The sequence below is a fragment of the Melanaphis sacchari genome, unplaced genomic scaffold (genome assembly GCF_002803265.2).
Source record: "Melanaphis sacchari strain LSU unplaced genomic scaffold, SCAv2.0 Contig43_pilon_pilon, whole genome shotgun sequence".
NCBI classification, from domain to species: Eukaryota; Metazoa; Arthropoda; class Insecta; order Hemiptera; family Aphididae; genus Melanaphis; species Melanaphis sacchari.
The window spans coordinates 3,361,143-3,385,114 of NW_020271284.1; the positions used below are offsets into that span (position 1 = coordinate 3,361,143).

The following is a 23,972-nucleotide window of genomic DNA, read 5'->3' on the forward strand; positions in this document are numbered from 1 at the left end:
TTTTTTTTTTTTTTTTTTAACTTATTATTCTGTAAGTTAATAATTGTTTTAATTAGTTAATAACTTTTTTTTCATTTATTTATACAATTACATAATTATATAATTTTAATTTTTTTTATAATCTTTTATAATTTGATGTGTTTCTGATTTTGGGTATCGTATCGAAGCATTCTCCTAAATATAAGTATGTATATTGGTAAAGTTAAAGGATATACATTTTCTGTTATATCATGAGTTTTTTTTGTAATGGTTTTAGTTAAATTTTAATTTTCTCTTCAGAATAAGGCTCAGCAAAATTAACAATAGATTGCATTGATAAATTTTTACAAAACTATTTTAGTACAATTGTATACATTTATTTTATGTATTCAATACTATTACTTAAGAATCATAAGTAAATTTATGAAGGCAAATGACCAAAAATCAAAGTATTTTTGAAATAATAAAAAAACTAAAAAAAGAAATACGTAAGTATCAACTTTTTGTAGTTATTTTATTTAAATAATTAAATTGTATTAATAAACTTATCATCTGAATCAATTATCAATTAAAGTCGCATTCAATATTGTAATACGTCGTCATCAGATAGACAACATTTTATAAAAATATATTTCAAACCTACATATAAATTAAATGTAGAAGGACTTCATATTAAACAGTATTTACTTTCAATACTATTAAATATTAACTGATTAAATGAAACCATAGAATAGAATACATATTATTGTAATTATTGAAAAGTAAAAATCAGCATTAACCATGATAATAAGTTAAAATACTACCAAAATAAACATAGAAACTTTTTTTTACTATTAAATTCGTCAATTTTTTTTTTCTATATTTCTTAATATAATCACCAAGCTAATTTTTTGTATGAAACAAGGGAATATAATATTACGTACTACATCCATTATATGTTATTTACGGACTATGATTGCAGTAGAAAACAATTCAACGGCATATTTGCGCACGAAATAATGATACGTCCATAGCAGTGAAAGGGTTATTTGAATCTCCTCTACAGAATAATGCTTAGTTAAATTATTGTTTGTTGTGTAAATATGAACTAAACAGCGAGGTGTTTCGTATAGATGTATACTAAATAATAGGTCCATTATTTAATATAGCACAGCAAAAAATTAATACCCCAAGTAACATTTTCTAGATTCAATGTTGGTTATCTTGCGAGTGCACATAATACAATTCGAGCACGACATCACCAATATATCAAAAGATACTTAAATAACGCATACATTTTTGATAATTTATAATAATTACTTTTGTAAAAAAATTAATCTCTTCTCAACAGTGTAAAATCTCATGAGGATGTAAAAGTGCACGAAAAAAGTTACTGTGCTTTTTATATTTGAAGGTGTTCAGTAAATCATTTGTAATCTATACACTCAGCTGTTATAGTTAGTACTATACAGTACAATACTAAAATAAAAGTGTAACGATAAACAAAAATTCTAATGTTCGCATTGTGCTTGAAATTATTTTATACATAAGATCTAAGATTATGGACTAGTCTCTTTCAGTGTGTCATCACAGTAAACTGTATTAAAATATTAATTTGATCCATAAAAAACAGAATATCGACCGTACTACCTTATAAATATGACTTATAATAATGTTTATTTTATATAAATAATAAATATATAATATATTAAAGTATATGCAATGTTTTTTTAACAGAAATATTTTTATATTAACAGTCATATAAATTAATTTAATAGCAATATCAAAAAATATAGGTTGACCGTTTTTGCTTAGAATTTTTTTTCGTATTCAATGATTTATCATTAAATTTAAATTGAACACTAATATTACACTATCTAACTAAAATGACTTACCCAGTGACGAGGGTCGCTCAACATTTGTACAGAAGAGTGGTTATCTACTTTCCTCTTTTATTTTTAACATTGATTAATGATTTCAATATTTAACAATCTTACATGGGTTAAATATCATAGTTGTTCTAAATGTATACAACTCAATCATCTTTAATATAGTATATTAACATAAATATAATAGTCCAATATTTAAATGGTAAGTTAAATTATAAAGCTCATTGATAGGAATTAAAACAATCAGATTAAAAATTTACTTAAGTAAACAATAACACTATATTCATGTCATTAATAATTCACTCAATATATTTTCACATTTATTTAACAAAAACATATTAATGACAAACTATCTCATAATATTGAAGAATCAACATAAACATACGATAAGAATATTTTTTCTATAACTTTTAACTGTTTCTTGTAATGAAAATATTTTAAAAACCTGATTTTTGTCAAATCATAAATAATTTTAAAGATGATATTTTTATAGCTTTGATGGTATTACAGTAAAGATATTAAGACTTTTAAGGTTAATGATTGTTTTTAATTAACAAACCTTTATGTTTTGATTTGTTAATAATTACGTAACTTGGAGTCGGAAAAGTTACAAGTATAAAGGAAGTATATACTATTTTTGGTGTATTAATGGTAATTATAGTTATCACTTGTATTAAATATATAATTATTTTTCACTAAATTATATACACAGCTGCAGTGTTGTATCAAAAAAATATTAATTATTTAATGAAATAAATTAAAGCGTATTATTATTTTTTTTTTTTTTTTTTTTATTAAACGTGATGTACTTTTTTTTTTATTAATATAATTGTGTCAATACACCAAATATTTTTACAATGTTACTATTTTACAGATTATAGATTATAATATTATATAATGTATAATAGTTTTGGTTAGCTATGATTCTGGATTAGAATCTGAGGTTGAGGTGTCTTCATTGGGATTTAGTAGAATGTCCTGAAGTAGCCGAGGTTTGAATCGTGATGTACTTTGAATTGTATAAATCAATATAGATGTAATAATCTAAGCCACAGTTATATTTTTCTTAGTAAAGATAATTTAAACTCTCAACACTTATCATACTAAATGATCTTCTTTACTAAATTGATTACACATATAACATTTGATAAATAGTGTTGAACTAAAGAAGATAAAATCATTAAGATAAATGATGTAATAAGCCGCTATTCATTTTTATAAATCTAGTGCTATTCAATATTTTATGATCATTAGTATTAATAGTATTTAATATATCTACTTTCTATATCATGGAAAAAATAAATACTAAAATGAATACTTATTGAAAAAATAGCATAGATCAATAACTTAATAATTTTTATATTTTATCTTTATTTCTAAAGTATGTATAACGAATTTCAACATAATAGTTATAAATTATTACCAAAACGTAAAGAAAAAATTAAAACATGGTCAATATTATTACTAAGGACTTTATAGCTAAGAAAATAATTATTAAATTTAAATTAAGTTACTGAAAAGATACTAGGTATTAAAAAAGAATCATTTAAAAATCACAAAATTCAATATTGTTTTTTTTTATTTTATCATTTTGACACCTACAAAGTTTAAATATTATTTGTTAACTATGTTTAGTTATTTTTTATTTTTAATGTTCAAAATTTAAGTTTTTTTTTTTTTTTTTTTTAATTAAACAAAAAAATATTAGCTTTAAGAAAGATAATAAGAAAAAATAAATCTAATAAATTTGTATTGAAGGTATTAATTGTATGACAATTCTGAAACTATTTGATCTTGCCACATGCACAAACTTCTACTAGAGCCTGGCTTCATTGTAATATACTTTGATAATTATTAATTCAGCTTAAACAATTGTACTTTCTAAATTGATATTAAATAGACCCTTAATTATATTACTGAGTTATAATACATTAATAGTTAAATCTCTTATACTAAGAATCAAAAGCTATTTAAGCTACTTTTTCACTTGGATAATATGTGTCATTAACGCTGCCAACAAAATAAAGCTTAATATATATTAGGTTAGACGCACACATGCTATTACAGTACTAACCACTTCATCGTGTGCATTCTCTAACTATAATTTTAGATTCTTAGTGGAACGATAAATTAATTGATTTTACAATGCGATTTTTTTTATATCTATCGCCGCCTCTCGGGGCAGTAAAAGTTCATGGATTTTAATTTTTTTAAGTGGTTTCTATGAGAAAACTTGATCTATTTGATACTTTGGGAGGTTCGTGAAGAAAAAATCTCTAGTACTTTTCAATTTAACCGATAAAAAAACAAATGAAAAGTTAACAAACACAAGAATTTTTACATAGAATCAGTATTCGACAAAACCATTTTGTTTTTTTTTTTTTTTGTTTCCTTATTGTGTAATTTAGAAAAACGAAAAACCTTAAGTACTTAAAATTTTCATCCACTGTTTATAATAGCGTTTTCTATGCGTTGTAGTAAGACTTTTAAAATATTTTCACTCATTTTACTCTCTTTAACAACCATTTTTGTAATTTTCTATGGATCAAAAATCTCGAAAAATAAATACAAGGTATTTGGTTTGTACTATTAAAAAAAAAATATATATATATATATATATATATTGAGCTTAAATCCATAATATTTTTTATGAGCGCCTGGAATTTGAATTTTAACGAAATCGGGTATTTATGCGTAAAATAACGATTTATCATCAAAGTTTTGAAATGTTCTTAGTCCCAAATTTTGGTCGAGAATACAATAGTAGCCATGATTTTTTAACTATATCGGTACATGCGCTGTAAAAAAACTATTGACTGGCGTCTCATAATAATAATAATAATTATAATATGTTCTCGAGCCGCCGAATATCACGTGAATTATTCTTTGCAGGCAACACGTCGGTGCTGTTGACGGTGTCGTTCACCGTCGAACGGTACATAGCCGTGTGCCATCCTCTGCGCGGCCGCATGCTGTGCACCGAGTCCCGGGCCAAGCGCGTCATCCTGATCGTGGCGCTGTTCTGCATCGCGTGCACGGCCACCACGCCGTACGAGTGGCACATAGCCATCAACGCGGCCACCGGCAAGTTCCAGAAGAGCAGCACGGAACTGGGCCGGAACGACATCTACAAGAAGGCGTATAACTGGTTTTGCATCGTCACGTTCATTTGCGTCCCGCTGCTGGTGCTCGCCGTGCTCAATTGGTTCCTGATCAACGCGGTCAACCAAAGCCGCCGGAACCGGACGCGGCTCACCTGTCAGGTAAGCGACCAGCGCTGCAGTGTCCGGTCCGCGACGCGGCCGCCGCCGTCGTACACGACATAAAAAAATATATGACTCCTGATACATGACATCGACTCCAATATTATTGTATGAAACATCGTTTGCTCCGATATAAAATATATTTTACACAACCGTCTAAAAATAATCAAAATCGTCGATAACCCACAATATTGGACTTTTGTTCACCGGACGAAACGCATAAAACGTTTTTACGTGTGGTTTTTTTTTTTATCCGTAAAATTATTATTTACAACGGTATAACACACGCGATTGGTGATATAATAATATATATATTTCTACCGACAAAAAATATTTTAGAATTAATATAACGCGATAACTCTAACGGTCTATCGTGATTCGTGATCGGTTGATACATTTTTCGATTATTATTGTACTTTTAGGTTGTTAGCATAAACGCAACAACGCCAAAAATGTTGGGGGTGCACACAATTTAAAGCGTTAATACAATTCAAATCACCAAAATAAAACGAACAAAACTATATTAACATGGTTTATGTTTAATGCAAATTATATTTATTTAAAAATTTTCACTTTTCAAGTTACTTGTTGTATCCCTTTCGATATTTAATATAATAACTGAAAACATAATAGATAGGTACTTATTTTTCTCAATTAATATTTTAGTCCAAAATATTTTAATTAATGATAATATTTATTTCAAAATAGTTAAATTTTAGTAGAAAAATCTTTTTATTTTCGAGAGTACACAAATCCCTTGTGCGCCTCCCTCCTAGATACGCCAATGGCCGTTTGGTGTTTTTTAATCAGCGGCATGCATACAAGGGAGAAGAGTATTGGTCATACCCCCTCCATTATAATTTTTTTTTAGGTGACATATCCCTTTCATATTCAAGTGATTATTATAAACTACTTAATACCTCCTTCCCATTAAAAATTCAAACATTATTATGCGACTAGAAAAACGTATTTCCAACCGAGTAAACATTTTAAAAATAAAGATAAAAACAATTTTAAGTATAAAGATCTTTGAAAACATATTTACGATTATCATATACGTGAACATCTGAGCTGAGGTTTTAAATTCGTCCGACAATATTATCTTTCTCCTAAACATAAAATGAAAAAATACAAGTAAGTCACTAAGACAGGTCTAGCAACCCACTCCCCTCATCAATAGTACCTACAAATTAACTTTTTTGGAATGTTTTTTTTGCCAATATAAATTATGTCTTGACGTGAAAATGTTGTTTTTTTATTTCTTTGGTAATTAATTTTTTTTACCTTTTTTTACTGTAACACATTATCTATAAAAATGTTTTTTCAACTTCTCCATAATGACCTAAAAAGTATAGACAAAAACAATTTAAGCCACTCTTCTAGATTATCAAACTTTTTACATGCATTTCGAAATTGATTTTTACCATTTGTCTGGATCAGCACCAAATATCATATTTAATCGATAAAAGTTATAAAGTATGATAATTTTGAGAAAAAAATATAAATCGAACATCCTCAATCGTACTATTCTCAATCTTATGTTACCATTTCTTTATATTATAATATGAATGAGTTTTGAAAATTCGAAAAAGCTTTATAAAATAATAATGTAATGTGTTGTATAACGATTTAAATTTTATGTTTATACAAACGGTCTACCAATTCATGGGCATTAAAATGTGCAAATAACATGCCACGACCTTTTTGAAAAATGTAATGTGTGCACAACACAAATTTCTAAATTATAAATAACATTAATGAATTGAATAAATAAATACTACGAATTAGTTTGAGTGCTTTTACCTACATTCAGTTATACCTATAAATACCAAAAACACTTATGTATATGTATTTGTTCTATTTCTATATTTTAAAATACGCTGTAAGCCTTTTAGGTGTAATATTGGCAATATTGGTAGTTAATTCAAACACCATGTATCTAAATTGAATTTTTCGAAATGTATGAACAATTATAACAATATGGTCTGCGATTATTATTTAGATTTCATATATTTTCTGCTAATGGTATTAAATATATTAAATCTTATTTCCCAGAATATAAATGTATTCAGATAAAAATTAGTTAAACAGTGCAAACATTGAAAAAAATACACATAAATTAATTATTTAATAATATAAATAATCACTGTGTGAGTACACGTTGATTTCAACACTAAAAGCTCTTTACACATAAAATTATAATCCAAGTTTTAATTAGAAAAAAAAACATTAAGTCTTTACGCATCTCATTTAAAAACAAAATTCATAATAATATAACACCAATCTACGGTACAGTGTTCTGTAATTTAATTGTATTTTAATAGCAATAATTTAAACAAGTAATTGTTTGTAAAAATTGCAATTCAAATGTTTGCTTAAATAAAAGAAATGTAATTAATGATAATTAACCACAAAAAACAGGAAATTTTTATTTCAATAAGGTATGCCTATAAAATTGGTGAAAGAAACAAAGTAAATATTCCGTAAAATGTTTATACATGTTTTATACAAGTAATTGATACTGCAAGCTACTATTTATTATTTTTCGCATATTCAAAAAAGGTATTTTTTTACAAATTTTCCATCTATATATCGTCTATATTTTACGTAGTATATATGTACACACCAACTCTCACACCCTATGAGCTATGCAAATGTATCATACTACTCCACCCTTTTTCATTCATGAACAAAAAATAATATACCAATGTAAAACATAATCCTACAAAGTTGTTTTCATTGTTATTTATTAATCTGTCTGACTATCTGTATTTTTGAATTTACGGCAGTAATAAATAAAACACTAATTCCAAAACGTAATAGCTATACGTAGGTATATTTATAGAATTTTAGTCAGATAGTAAATTGTATACATTACGAAGTAATCGATTCTTCATGTTGTAAATTGTAAGATTTTTGTAATGCAAATTTCAGATCACATTAATCAAATTAATTATATGTGCACAGGTTAATTCACCCAAAAATGCTAAAATTTCCTTTTTATCCTTTAATAATGCATTTATTATAATTTTTTTAAGTCTTAAAATTTTCAAGTTAAAATACTTAAAGACCATATTTTCAGATACCACTTAAATTTTTATACCATTTAAAGAATGTTCAGTGACGATATCAATTTTTTTTAAATAAAAACCGACATAAACTATCAAGCACCAATTTTTTTTTTTTTTTTTTAATACTAACATATCTAAAGCAACTTATGAACGATATTAGTTAGTTACCGAATTATTAAATTGTATGTGCTAACAGTTAAAAATAATAATTTTTAATAACAGTTATACATAAAATATTGAATTTAAATAGAATATATTTAGTAAATAATACTTTTTGAATTTAAACAATCTTTTTTCTAATATTAAATACTAATATATGTTAATATTAATTGAGTACTAAAATTATTTTCAAATAATCCTCATAGCCATCATATTTAAACCTATCATTAACTATTAATAATTATTATCCCAAATACCTACAAGAAGTTAAATAATTCAGACACTACTCGATTAAATTTTAATTTAAATACTTATTCGTAATTGAAAAATTCAAAAATAAATAATCCGTTTACCAATATATAAGAAAAATGGGTAATGGCCCATTGATGATAAGCATATTTTTTATAAAAGAGAAGTTTACATCGATACAGAACCCTTAAATCGTATAAAAAATTTGTTTTTGAAAACAAACGACCTTTATATGTACTTAAAAATAACAGAAATTATAATTTGAATATATTCATTGTTAATGGAAAATGAGAGCGAGTATGCTTAGGGAATCCCTCTGTAAATATGTGAAATATTCAAGAGCATAACAAATAGTATGAAATATATTATTTAGATACTTATTGTATTTCATACAATAATTCAGCTCGTAGAATGAAGTAGTATCTTGCTTTTACACTTTCAGACATTTGTATTTATTTTTTTTTTCATTTGCAGGACACTCAAAACATACATGGTTTATTTTTTTTTTTTTAACTTAAATACAAATTCATAACACATGTTGAATTTTATTATAACATTTTGTGTAGACAATTTAGCGCCCAATTGTGTTGGTATTCAAAAGCCAAAAACGTGCTCAACAATTCGATTTCAAATATTCCACATCGTAACCACAATCAATTGCAATAATATTGTTTCTTTTTCTAATCCCTAGCGATAACAACATTTACAAATAACATAGAATTTTAATGAGATTTTCAACTTAATTTATTATTATTTTTTAAATGTTTTTTTAAATAATTAATTTTAATTAAAATGAATTGAAAAAAATTAGAAGTATTAGTGGCTTAAGATAACTGAACCAAATTGAGAATAAACTTTATTTAGTTTCTACTTTCTTTCTTCTAAATTACCACGATCCTGTGTGTCCTACAATCTTCAATCACTTTAAGTTATCATATTGAACTAACCCGTAGCTTGAAATGCACGTGGTATAAAGATAAAACTAATAATTAAATAAAATCCTATGGATAATAAAAAATTAATAAAAGTCATATAATGATTGATAAGAATCTTCTATAAGTGGGCATAGGGCATATTATATTTTATACCTACACTATGTATAAATGTATAATATATATTTTAAATTATATAGTTACGACTAAATCTTAACATGAGAATACAACTTTTATTTTATTTACTCATTATCACGATAAGTCTATATAACTGCACAAACTGTTTAACTAAAATATAACTAAGTACCTAACAGTAATTACAATTTTAAAACTAAAAATATATAATCAACAGTAGTTATTTTAATTATTAATTACATAAAACAAATCTTTACGGTGCAAATAGGTTAAAAACTACTAACGTAAGTATCTTAAGTCGAATAAATTTTAAAAATAAATGTGGAAAATGTGTAACTGTGGGATAATAAAAGTAAAATAGATATTTAAATACATTATACCATTTCCCTGTCACTTATACAATGTACTATTTAAATATAAAAATTATTACTGGATAATTATTATATTTCAAAATATTATTCTAAATTATAATAGAAGTATTATATAAAAAATATTTGCTATATTTTTACTCTTAAAGTATGTAGTTTATCTATGTAGATGAACCTGGAATAAGCTATGTACACCAAATATATATAATAATATCCGAAATTACAATAATAACCTCTTTAGGGTAATGGGTATATCTTAATGAAATAAATAAATCAAACGCATTTACGCATTATACATGTTATATACCCTTTAGTCGTTATACATAATAGAAATTATATTATATGGCTAATGTATACTAATTAAATGTAAAATGTATAATTTGTGTTCATAAAAAAATGTTTATAAACGTACTTAAATGGTCTGTGAGTAAAGTATTATAATAATAAAAAAAAAACGTAGGTACTTGTTATATAATATGCTCATGCGAGTGGTTTTCAGGAAAACATCTACTGACCGTTTCCGTTTACTTTGTGTACAAAAAAAAAATGGTTGGAACATTTCCCAATTTTTTTCTGTATAGACACATTTAATGTAATTTGTACATTTGGTACGAATCCAGATTATTATCAGCATAGGAATATTTTTCAATTTGTATTTTAAATACATTATATAAGTATAGGTACAATATGCATTTATGTGTACATATGGATATGAAAGTAAATTATGTATATAATAATATAAATTAAACCCTATATAGAGATGATTATATAAATAGTTTAACTACCCATATGTTGAAAATGGCTTAAAACAGATAGGTAATAAGATCTACAAATATGTGTATGCGCTTATAAGTGGGGGAAGAAATACTGCCCGTAAATGGATCCTTAACTATTTTTTACTTTATTTTTTTGACCACATCAAAAATTTGTTGAGTATATTTATTAAGTATTATATACACATCAGATGTATTCTATACTCACATTATAGCAATGCAATGTAGTATTAATCTAAGTTTTAAACGATATATTTTATTGTACATTTTGACTTAATATCCTTGAGCCATTTACTTGTTTACGTATCAACATATGCAGTGAACTATAAAAATAAACTCGTTGATAATAAAGTTTCCATTTTTTTTTTTTAGTTATATTAAAAATAATACACTATTTATCGAATACACTACCTAGATAATAAATAATTTCAACAGTTACTGTAAAAAAAGGTCCATATTATGCACATCAGTCAAATCATTTAAAATACAATTTTATTTCATTTACGTAGAGTGTTATAAATGCTATAATCTTCTTCTTTTTTTTTTTTTTTTGTTAACAGTTTCAAAATAAACTGCATAAAGTTAGTAGGTAGATAACGTAAATTTTATCTGATATTAATAACAATATATTATGTAGGTCATTTCTCTTAGGAGTTGGGGAGAGATATAAAATAAAGACAAAATATTGTTGGCCCAAACGTGACATGTGTGCTAAATCTGTTATGACCTGTAAATAAAATATATTTTTCAGAGTAATTTTTTTTTTAACTTGAATCAAATTTAAATTCATAATACATTGAGATATTTACTCTTATTTTAAAAATGAATTATTTAAATATGTTTTGTCATTATTTGTATTATTTAAATTATTTAAAAAAATTATATTTTATATTTACTATAATAATTATTTTTATTATTTGTATTAATATAACTATTAACTATACAATGGTAAATCTAACTATTCTAATGGTTAAAGTAATTTTGGTAGAATAATGTATAGAGGATAATGATTTTATACTTTAAATTTGGTGATAAAATTATATTAAAAAAAAAAATTATTTTGTTAAGAATGATTATTTTTTATAGAAAAAAAATATTAAATATTACAGTAAATAGTTATATTATGTGTAAAATGAATTTATAGTATATCAATATGAATATGTGTGTATATTATTATTCTTTGTATTAAAAAAAAAACTGAGAAAAAAAGTAATTTCAAAATGTAAAATTAAAATTAATTTTTTGATTAACATTAATTTACATCAAAAAAATTGACTAATTTAAATTTAAGTGTAACTCAAAAAATGTATGACTCATGTTAATATTATTAAATTACAAAAAAATCTAGTATATTAATTTTTATCTATTCTAATTATGGAGCTTAGATATAGATAAGGCTATAAAAAGTTTTAAAAAATGAAATAGACCCAAAGTTATACAGATACTAACCTTTGAAATTGGGGTCTACTGACAAAAATTAAAAGGACATCTAAAAAAATATTTATACTATAAACCAAGAAAATTAAACCAAATTATAAATTGTACTCTACTACTGCAATTTTTAACAGCTAGATGTTCTTAATGAATCTCTCTGTTTATAATGACAAATAGACGCTGCAGCAAAATATAAATGAGCAATCATTTGTATAAAAGCATATTTTTTATGAAGTGCAAAGATGCAAACAAAGTATAAAGCAAAAAAAAAACCCTTATTTTAAATTAAAATATTTGTACGTGTTCATTAAACTTTTAAAATATATTATATCTATCATAATAGTATTTCACCATTATACGTAAATACACTGTGTATACTGCGTACTACTCATTTAATTATAAATAAAAATTTTAAAATGTAATACAAATATCATCTTTATTCATCCTATAATACATTAAATTAGAATAACCTTATTTGCAAGTAGTTTTTTAATATAATAGGTATGTATAAGTACATGACAATACACCATTTTACTTTTAAACTTTAAGTTGAGTTTATATTTTATGAAGTTGAAAATGAGTTTAATCAGTAATAACTTTTTTTTTAGATTTTTATTATAATTATTTTACTCGTGTTTATCAATAAAGTATATCTATAATAATATTTTAATGGTTCCTACAGAGGTTGAGGTGTATATATGATATATTATGTACATATTCATTAGGTACCTAAATACTTTTTTTATACTTTTAAAAAATATCTATATTTTGAATTAAATAATAAATATTAACTTCCTCTTATATTATGCTTTTATAAATAGTTTTTTAATAATTTTATCATTGTTAGTTTTGTTGATTTTAAACTAAATTAAAATATGTATTATCTCAATGAAGGATTAACTATATTTAAGTTCTCAGTTGTTTTTTTTTTTTTTTATTTTTTTTTTTTGCTAGGTGATTTTCATAGTCTAATAAGATTCTACTTTATATATCCTTAAAATTGTAATGAAATATGTACTTAACAACAGATTAATAATTGTTGCTAATTAAATACAATTGACATTACCTATTAATTAACTCAGATATTTAGAACATGTAAGTATATGCTGTAGTTTAAATGGAATTTTCTATGATATTTACATATTTTCATCAGTTTTACAGTTAAATTATAAAATATAATGTATATAATAATATACTATATTAAATTACTTGCTTAAAACAAAAAATGACTCGTAAAGCACATCAAAAACGGCTTTTATTCTTCTGTTGGGGTGCCCGTGTATATAAATAAATAAATATAATTTAACTACATACCAGTCTGCAAAAAATAAACTAATATAGAAACTGTTTAATTTTTTTATTACTCTATGCATAAGTACGTAAGAATATATTTTGAGTTATTTAAACGGTTTGTGATAGAATTAATGTTTTCTACGCTTATTGAATGTAAATACACCAAAATATTTTTTGAATTTTTGCGTAAAAAGGAGTAGTTAATAAATAGTCCACATAATTGTAACGTTGTACCCAAAATATATTATCTATAAAATAAAATGTGCAGCGTAAAGCATAAAAAAATAAAAATTAATAATTTTACAAAAAACAGTAAAACTAACTAAAAATAATTAAATAGCTATTGTTGTTGCAAGTGATTACAAGTTACAACACATGTATAGAAATAGTGTTTTTCAAGATTTTTTTTAAGCCATTAAATATATATTTTATAATAAGTTTAAATTACCATATTTCATTCATGTCATCATTTTAGGTACAAACATTAAATGTAATATTGTAATTTAATATCTAACGTATCAACAGATAGTAAGACCGCGCCATTTCAATTGTACTTTATAATATTTCATATGTTGCCAACATTCAAAAGAAACCAATTGAGATTTTATTTTGTTTTACAAATTACCAATTCTAAATGTAACGTACAGCGGTGTAAAACATCCAATCGATAATTAAATAGATAACCACAGATAATAGTAAATATACAATAATTATATTACTTGTCTTTGATGAAAATAAAATAATTCATAATAATAATAATAATAATAATTAGATACCTATACGACTTACAAATTATAAACCAAATTTATAATATTTATTCCTATGCCTAAGGTTGTAATGAAACAAAACCTACAGAAATGAATATTCTAAAAACTTTCACCCATAAACCAAGACACTAAATATCTGGATAAATATTACTATACATACTAGAGAAAATCCTTTATCTTCCATCGAGTACTTGAATACACCGGATACACTGATCTTGAATGAAAACCACCGAAGAAATAAATCTCGTGTAAAAAAAAATCCACAGCAAACTCATCACTCGTACAAGTCATAAATAAATCATACAAATCCTCTAATTATTGCTAATCTAACTTCTGAAGAAATATCTGGCAGCTTTTGTCAGCGCCTAAAATATTCTTGCAGCTGAAATATCTTGTCATAAAAGATATACCTATATAAAATAATATATAAATACACACAACACTGAAAAATTAATTTGTATTAATCAAACATTATTATAATATTATAATTTATAGTATCATGTAAAAGTAACAGTTCAAACTTCAAAGTTATACAGATGTTTTCAAGGAATTACTTCTCAACTCGAAACAACCTATACATTTTATTTTATTCTTTATAACCAAAGGCAGACTATGCTGACGGAATATTTGGACTTTTCCTGGTAGACCACTTCTGATAGTGGGCACCAGACTGTTCGTTCAGATAATAATTAGATATATTCCTGCTTCAAGCTGTAAAAAAAGAAATTTATTAAATAATATTGATGTTAAAAACGTGATTGACATGTTTGTTGTATTATAAAATAAATAATTTATACCTATAATAATAATAATAATAATAAATGGTTTTAAACTATATATATATTTATTTTTGAACAAATATTTTGCTTGTTTTTGTTTAAATTATTCAATCATCGTAGTATAAACAATAACGTAAACATAACATTTTTCGAATTCATAATACCTACATACAATTACTGAAACCAATATTTACTTTAATCATATTATATCATATATAACGCATATAGTATATATTATATTATACAAACAGAAATTATAACGCGTGCAGTAGTTTTTTCCTCTACAATGTTAATGATAATAATAATGTATGAAAGAAAGTCGTAACGAAAAACTGAATATGAAAATGCAAAAAGCTATTAATAAAATATAATGTTTCTATTCTTAACTACAGTTGACTAGTTGACTAGCAGTTCGCGATTTCAACACAATACAGCTGTATGCCGTTTTTATTTTTCTATTTTTTTTTTATTTTTTTCATTCACATCCGTAGAAAAACAACAAAAAGAAAAAACACGCGCTTTCAACGGCTAACTGGATTAAACGTTATTATAGTTAACAATTTTCAACCAAAACCACAAACCTTAAAATGTTTATCAAACACTTGACGACTAGTGTTATAGCTGTGCATCACATAGATACTTTTTACATACATTTTAAAATCCCGTATAAACACACATTCTCTACAGACACTCGATAATATTATAACTTATAAGTTATAAGTATATAAGTATACTATTGTGAATAACTATTACAAAAGTTATACGTAACAGTATACATTTTGTTAGATGCAAAAAGGAATAAATAAGACTGTCAGCCAATGCACCATACCCCTTTACAAACACATATTATACGAAAGTCGGTCAGATGGATAGATATACCCCGCAGTAGTAGGTGTTTTGAATTTAAAAAAAGCTTTTTTCGTAAATATTGTGGTATTATGGAAATGGCAACCTTATACACATGTATTATTAAAAAAAATAGATACATATATAATATATATATATATATATATTAATACTGAAAAAGAGAGAGAATGCGAGCAAAGCTCGTTGTGTAGACGGTAATAAAGAGACGCGGTAGCGAAAACATTTTTATTGATGAATTAAAAATATTCATTAGAAACCCGTAGGCGATCATATTATTTTTGAGTAAACCATTATCCTCCACTGTCATAGTGAAGATAAAGTTAACTTGTTAGCTGCGGTCTCATCATAACAATGATGCCCATGATGGGCTAGCAGCGAAGGGAAATTGTTATTATATATTATAATATCAAATAATATACCTTGCACGCCCGTTATCGAAATATTAACGAGTCGTAAAACTGTGAAAAGGACTGCGATGGTCGCAGGGTTTATATTATATTCCTTATTATATACTCGCTTAAGTTACTCTATCTCCTGTATATTTTATACTTACAATAAATATAAAAGAAGAATGATAAATTTGTACAACAAAGCTGCATTATTCTTTACGGACCTACTTCAACGCTTTTTATTATGAACCTGTCGAGTTTTTCTGAAGAAATTAAGTAACGAAAGCAATAGAATTAATCAGCCGTCAACATTTAAGATACAGCTACGATACGGTCGAAATAATTTACAACATATAAAAATATAAACTCGTTCGAGTCAGTTATAATTTTTAGCAAAAAAAAATGTAATTAAGCAAAATACTTATTATTATGATATTGCTTAAAAAATTACAAATATATGCCAAATAAACTGCTATGAAAATAACTTATTTAAAAAATATAACTTTATGAAAATAATGTGAGAATTGGTCTTATAATCCTATCCAAAGATACATCATTAATTGTTCCTAAATGAGACGGGTTGGTCCTGAGCTCCTGATTATATAAAATATACAAAAGAAAATACCGATCGAATTAAACCTAACCGGATAACTATGATAAGTTTATAAAATTTATAAACACAACGGCCAAGTAATTGACACTACTCAGAGGTTATAGACATAATTAAAGTCCCTACTGGATGAAAAAATGCGAAATATGAAGTAATGTAAATTATATCAATTACAATAAACGTATAGACTTACTTGATGAGTAAAGGCGGAAAAGAGTAGATGAAATTAACTACACCTACTTGAATAGAGAAAACTAGTCACTTTCGAGGAAACAAAATCATGGAAAGGGTAAAAAATATTACCAAGCTCTGTCTCGAATATACTTTATATGACTTCAAATATAAAAATAAAGAAATAAGAAAATTTGAAGATAAAAACCGATTACAAGAAAGAATTCTAAGTATAAACAAAAAAAAAAAAAAAATGAAAAACTTCAGTGTAGTGGAAATCCCTTTAAAGCTCTTCAAAATAACCGGCGTGAATGGTGTTTTACCGACATTTTTAATCATCATAACATTAAAGACAATTTACCAAATACGCCTATAATTCAAAGAACTCCGGGTTTTGATTGTCCAAAAGCCAAATAACCTTTTTTTAAATAAAATACGAACAAAGCAGGGCAAATTTAATTATTACGAATAAAATAAAAAGGAGACATAAATAGACCACACAAGGGCGATGATGAAGTGGCAATAGATTAACTGTATAATCTCGATTTCCGCCTTAAGATATAGATACTTTATTATATTATTACTTATTATATTTTCAGTTCAATTTTTTTTAGTTCATCTAAAATTATAATTAAATTTCCATGCGTTAATTTATTATGAATTTCCGCTCTCAAATTTGTTCCATTCAATATTTCCACGAAATATTTCATATAAAATAAAAAAAAAAATTAAAAAAAACGAAAATAATATTATTATCTGCTGTAAAAATATAAGAAATTAAAAAAAACGAAAATAATATTATTATCTGCTGTAAAAATATAAGAAATTAAAATACATACATATTTTTAAGAAACATATTTACTTGTTTGTTGTATGTATTGCATTTTGTGGTGGAAAAGGAAATTATTCTTGTTCACACAAAAGAAAAAACGTTTGTTTTTCCGTAAAAAAAATAACATTGCGATCATATCTATAGTTCAGTGGAAGAAAAAAAGCTTACTTTAGTGGATAAAAAATCACTTCAAGTAATTCGTTTTTTTTTAAATAATATAAACCAGGAAAAAAATGGTAAATGTACAGTTAGGTAACTACATAATATATATGCTACAACTTACGTAGGCTAGCCTCCTGTGTTGCGCATTTCAGTGCAAACGTATGAAGTAAATAAATAAAATAGGAACTCATTCGAAAAAGGCAGTACCTACCTAACTGTCGAAAGGGTTAATTTTTTTAACCATTACAGTAACTACAGTAACTACTTCTAACTTTTTTTATTCAGTTTTCAGTTGCTCCCATTTTAAATTAATTACCTGCACATACACGGTATACGCGTTCACTCTCTCTCTCACACACATACACACACCACATATATGAACATTATAAATATTATAATATAAATATCATGTTTAAAAATTAATAATAGTTCATTTTTTTTTCTCTAACTTCCAATTAGCCAATACGCCGTTTAATACGTCACTGGCCAAGAGATCTATTAAATAATTAATCAAATGCTAAGCCATGAGTACTGAAGTGGTGTCACTGGATACTTCCTTTTTCCAAGTTTTCATATCAATACCACCTTCATAAAATTTACTTATAAATTATAATATTATCAATCCGATTGTAAATATTCTTTTCTTTTATGAAATAAAAAAAAATATATATATTAATTTTTTTTAAATCAATGTAAGCTATAATATAAGTCCTCCCCTTTTATGTCGATAAGACATCATATATATATATATATATAACTATACCTACCAATAAGATATTATGAAGTATGAATCACTGTAAATTGCAATACTTACCTATATATATATACGTATATCACATTATTACGATAATGTAACTACAACGCCTACTTACTTCGTCTCGGTACCGACGTTTAAAAGACTTAAACATCAAAGTCGTAAGTATAGTCATAGATCCAATACAATGTAATAGTAAAATACACAGAGGAATCATTATAATGATCATAACATTAGCTTTAGGCTTTAGAGTTCTTCGTTTAAAACGCCGCGCCCCGTACCTATACGCGGCGGTACTCGTTGCGGATTAAATTCTAGACTTAGCGCGATACGAAATTTTGAAATACTTGTTGTCGCAGCGCGAAACCACGGAGCACCCGCAACAAGGACGCCCACAGAAATATGAACCGGGGGAGGGGACAGAGTCAAAATTATAAGACTACCTTTACAATAATATATTTAAGCCGTGCGAGTAGGTACCTAATAAACAATTAATACATATTAAAATATTAACTAAAATAGACGCGTGACGCCCCCCCCCCCCCCCCGGGCAACCGCCCGCGGACGCCCGCGACCCTTATAATATTGGTTATTATTGTGCAGCGTTAGGCACCTATCACTCTGTTATCGTGTCTAATGTATGATGTTTATCGGCCGGACCGGCCGGCGTGTGCTGTTCGCAGGGGAACGTGGTGTGGAACAGGCAACGGCAGGAGAACAAAATGACCATGACGCTGATCGCCGTGGTGATCATGTTCTGCGTGTGCCAGACACCCACCGCCGTGATGATGCTGACCGCGTCCGTGTACGAGCCACCGGAGAAGACGCCCGCGTACTACGTGAACCGCGGCCTGCACACCATATTCAACTTCCTGATGGTGGTGAACGCCGCGTCCAACTTCCTGCTGTACTGCGCGATGAGCCGCAAGTACCGGCGCACCCTGATGATCACGTTCATGCCGTTCCTGGCTGCCCGGCACGCGCGCAACGCCACGCTCCGGTCGTCGGTCAGCTACCCGCGGTCCGGCACCATTGTCCGGCGCAACACCGAGGTCACGCAGATGTCCGACGTGACGGGCGTCGCGTCCGCCGGCAGACGCGAGCTGATCGTCCGGGCCGGCACCACCGGCTACGGCCGACACGCCGCCGTCGCCACCGCCGCCAACAACAACAACAACAACAACGCGCAGCACCAGCAGCTGACCGCCACGGCCGTCCTCTGAGCGCGCCGCGGTCGTGGGTACGTCGAGCCGCGAGTTCGCCGGTTACGCCGCGGTCGTCGTCGGTCGCGCGCTCCCCCGGCCCGCCGGCCGGATCGCGTAGTTCTGCGACCGGTCGTGGTGACCGCGCGACGGCTGCGTGGGTACGCCGCCGCTCGCCACGATCGGTCGGCAAAACGTCCGGAACTCGACGTCCGGACGCGACGACGCGGCGGACGACCGCGGAGTAACTGCTGCGTAGTTGAACCACCCGGCCTCTCGAAGACGTACATGCCTACATCGTTAAAACCCATGTCCGCGACCACATCACATCCGCTCGATACCACAACGACATCCGTCCCACTATACGCGTTCGTCGGTGCGTAGTCATATACTATATATTATCATTATCGTTACTGTTTTACGTACAATTATTATATCTCGTGCGCCCGTGCGAATCCTCTGAACTGTACCAACGACACAAGCGCATTTATCGTACGGTAGGCTGGCGAATAGTTTAACGGTAAAAAAAAAAAAGTCCACAGTAAAAAGGTTCTGTACGTGAAATCGGGCAAGAGTAAACGTCCGATATAGGTAGCGAACATTAATCCTGTGCGCTCCTATATATGCCTACATTTTAATTAAATGATTTATACTTGTACATCTAGCTGCAGAGGCCTAACGAAATCAACGGCCCATTACCTCGTTATAGAGTCGGCGCTTTATCGATATTGACCGGTAATAGCACGACTTGTGTTAGAGATAATATAACTAGCTACATTCTTTGGACGTTGAACACTGCTCGACTTTCGTCGATTTGTCCAGTTTTAATTAATTTGATATTCTTTTTGTACAAGACCTTAGCATTGTTTACATATTATATAACTTTTTATTTCACTATAAAGAATAACGAGGACACCGGACTTATTTTACCGCGGACATTTTTTTTTTTTTTATCGCGATTCATATTATATGACACGCAGCCGTCCCTATTGCTGCGCATAGGTATATATTCTTTACATGTTTAGATACCTGTATGAATCACCCATTCACTAATCGACAACGCGTTTTTCATTCAATTAAAATGATTGTGCTTTTCGTTGAAAATGACTAGATAAATTTCTAGTTTAAATAAAACCCTTTTTTTTCAACCATGTAACCAGCTGCTCCTACGCGTAACGGATACTATATAAGAATCTATAGCATTTGCATCACATCGAAAAACATCGATTTCGATAATCCGCATTGCGTTTCCTTTTCAATATTATTTCCAAAACGTGTAAATAATAACATTATATATAAGGGTACTGTTGTTTCCTGAACAATATTTTTCCATGGGTCGATGTGTGATACAGTGAAAACTGAAAACTATCTAAAGATGACAATTTACCATCATAATATAAATGCATGAGTATAATACGCTAATACGCGTTAAAAAAAAATTTATCTCAATAACATATTCATACGTGTCTGCTACCTTTAAACAGTGGTATGACTAAACGGTTTTCGAATTTGGGACATAGAATTAAGTATCCACTCAACCAATATATGGATTCCCATGTCTTATTTGTAAATAATTATTTTACAACAACAAACTAACATTATTATAATATATTATTTTGTCAATTATCACAATTAATCGCACGCCTACCCATTTTAGACTTACCAGACTTATAGACAATCACCTAAGAAAACCTTCACACACCTCTCGTTACCAAAATGTCGAACCAGTGCTGCTCCTGAGTCGCTCAACGCCTTAAAATAAATAATAAAAACTCATTCATAATATTATATTTGTATTTCCAATTCAAAAAGGATTTTAGAACCATTAAAATAATTTCACGGCAAAGCAGCTGCAGATTATTTACAATTTCAGTACCTATAGAGCAGTCCCACGAGTAGGTATTTATATTATATTATATACTTTTATCCGCCCGCGAAAGCGACGCTGATGAACACGATTACTTCCGGCGCCAAAAGTAGTAATTATTATTAGCTAGTAGCTATATAATATACGTTTAATATAGTGACGCTAATTACCATCTCCTAAATTTTGAGTATATTTATATATTGTAAGATAAATGTTCGTTCTTGCTTATTTACGTTCTTTTTTATGCGTATAGGTACTTAACCGATTAATACTATACAACTATATAATAAATTGAGTTTTATTACCACATAAAATAAGCATAATGTTAAGTATAAAGATCGACAGTGTGTAATAATCATCGGGATCTACAATATACATGTGTGTGTAAATACCGCAGATGTACATATTTGCCAAAATATCAACAAAAAAGAAAATTATAATTTATATGATGCTTTATACAAGTGTAAAAGAGAAATTTAAATTAAATAAAGTGTTACTCCCTCGGGCGTTTGAATGCTTGACAAAAAACAAGGGCCCGAATCAACGCAGATAATATTGTACTAAACAATCTAGTGTCTCCACGCTGATATCATTCAGGAGTCATTCGTGCATTTTTTTTTCAATGTTTTTTTCGAATCCACGTCGGAAATGTCCGGAACATAATTGGATTGATAAAAAAAAACGTTAAATCGTCCCGTCTCCTTGCGTCTGATTGCCACGATGACGTAAAAATATAATTTCCTTGAAGTTCGGGAAATCAAAATTAAATTAATCAGCCGGCTTGAAAGTTAAAACGCGCGTTTGTGATCACATCAATCGGGAACCTATTACTTTAGCATACTGTGAGATATTAAAATTAATATAAGTATATAATATCATATTACCTATGCGTCTATTAAATAGTTAAAATTACAGTTTATTTTTTGTTCTACATCTGCCCAGTACTTGACCTCGTTTCGGTGACACCCGATACACAGAAAATAAATAATAGGAATGGACCATTTGAACCAATAATTTTTACTCATATTCAAAATATATTAACAATAAAACCAATTAATCAAACAAACATTTTTGAGAAAAAAACATGAACTGATATTATAAAATAAAAGTTCTATACTACCTATCTGACAAAGCATTAAGCAGTAATATTATTAAACAACATTATTAGTATTAATAACTATCTGTTTATACTAAAATATATTGTAGTACCTACTTACCTAAATAAATATAAATAATATCTATAATTACATATTATATTTTAGTCAGTATTTTATAAGACAGAGTGGATAATTCAAACATGATTTATAATAAATTATGTTCTCAAATTTCTAACAGACATTTCTGAATAATTAGCATAGGTACGTATTGAAATTTCTTGTGTAGGTGTTGTGTACAGTATACGTTGCATATTGAATGCATAATTTATAAATCGGACATTCATAGATGAATAAAAAAAAAAACCAGTAAGCACTTACCCCACCGGCCCACCGCCTATATTAACTTGCATGATGTATATATTCTATTTGCATTATTCTCAATTCTCATCATTATGCGCATATACATTAATATTATTATTATTACACGCAGATATAATAATTATAAATATAAGTGGTTTGTGTTACTATTCGTTAAGGTATAAGTATTACTATAGTGTATAATGTTATATTCCTATAATCGTCGTAGTCTCTTTAACCAGCCACAGCACCACCACAAAACATATATACCTATACGAAAATGTAAATAAAAAATGTACTTAAATACACTTCCTCTCATTTAAATCAATTATCGTGTGTGAATGTGTGCGTTTTTTAAATATAAACATACCTACATACATATAATTACATACATTTTACCCGCGTGTTATAACCACCACGGCTGGTTAAGCCAGGACGCCAGGTCCGTTTAAATAACCGTCGACCGCCGATCTGTCTTGTATGTATATTATACTCGTCTTATTACATCGCAGTTAACGGTCTCGTATTATTATTATTGTCGTCATTATCGTTGTTACTTTTATTACTATACGGTGTATAGCGCGTCCACGTAGC

The 23,972-nt window shown here is 28.0% G+C and overlaps 1 protein-coding gene across 1 annotated transcript in view; it reads left to right on the plus strand.

Annotated features, from left to right (window-relative positions):
• Positions 1–20,177, plus strand: part of LOC112597854 (FMRFamide receptor-like) — a gene marked incomplete at its 5' end in the record, with an annotated part of 36,051 nt that extends 15,874 nt beyond the window's left edge. The window contains 2 exons of the mRNA XM_025344090.1: positions 4,740–5,110; positions 19,539–20,177. Of these exons, the coding sequence (XP_025199875.1) occupies positions 4,740–5,110; positions 19,539–20,078 (911 nt within the window). The remainder of the gene's footprint in view (positions 1–4,739; positions 5,111–19,538) is intronic.
• Between the last annotated feature and the right edge of the window lie 3,795 nt (positions 20,178–23,972).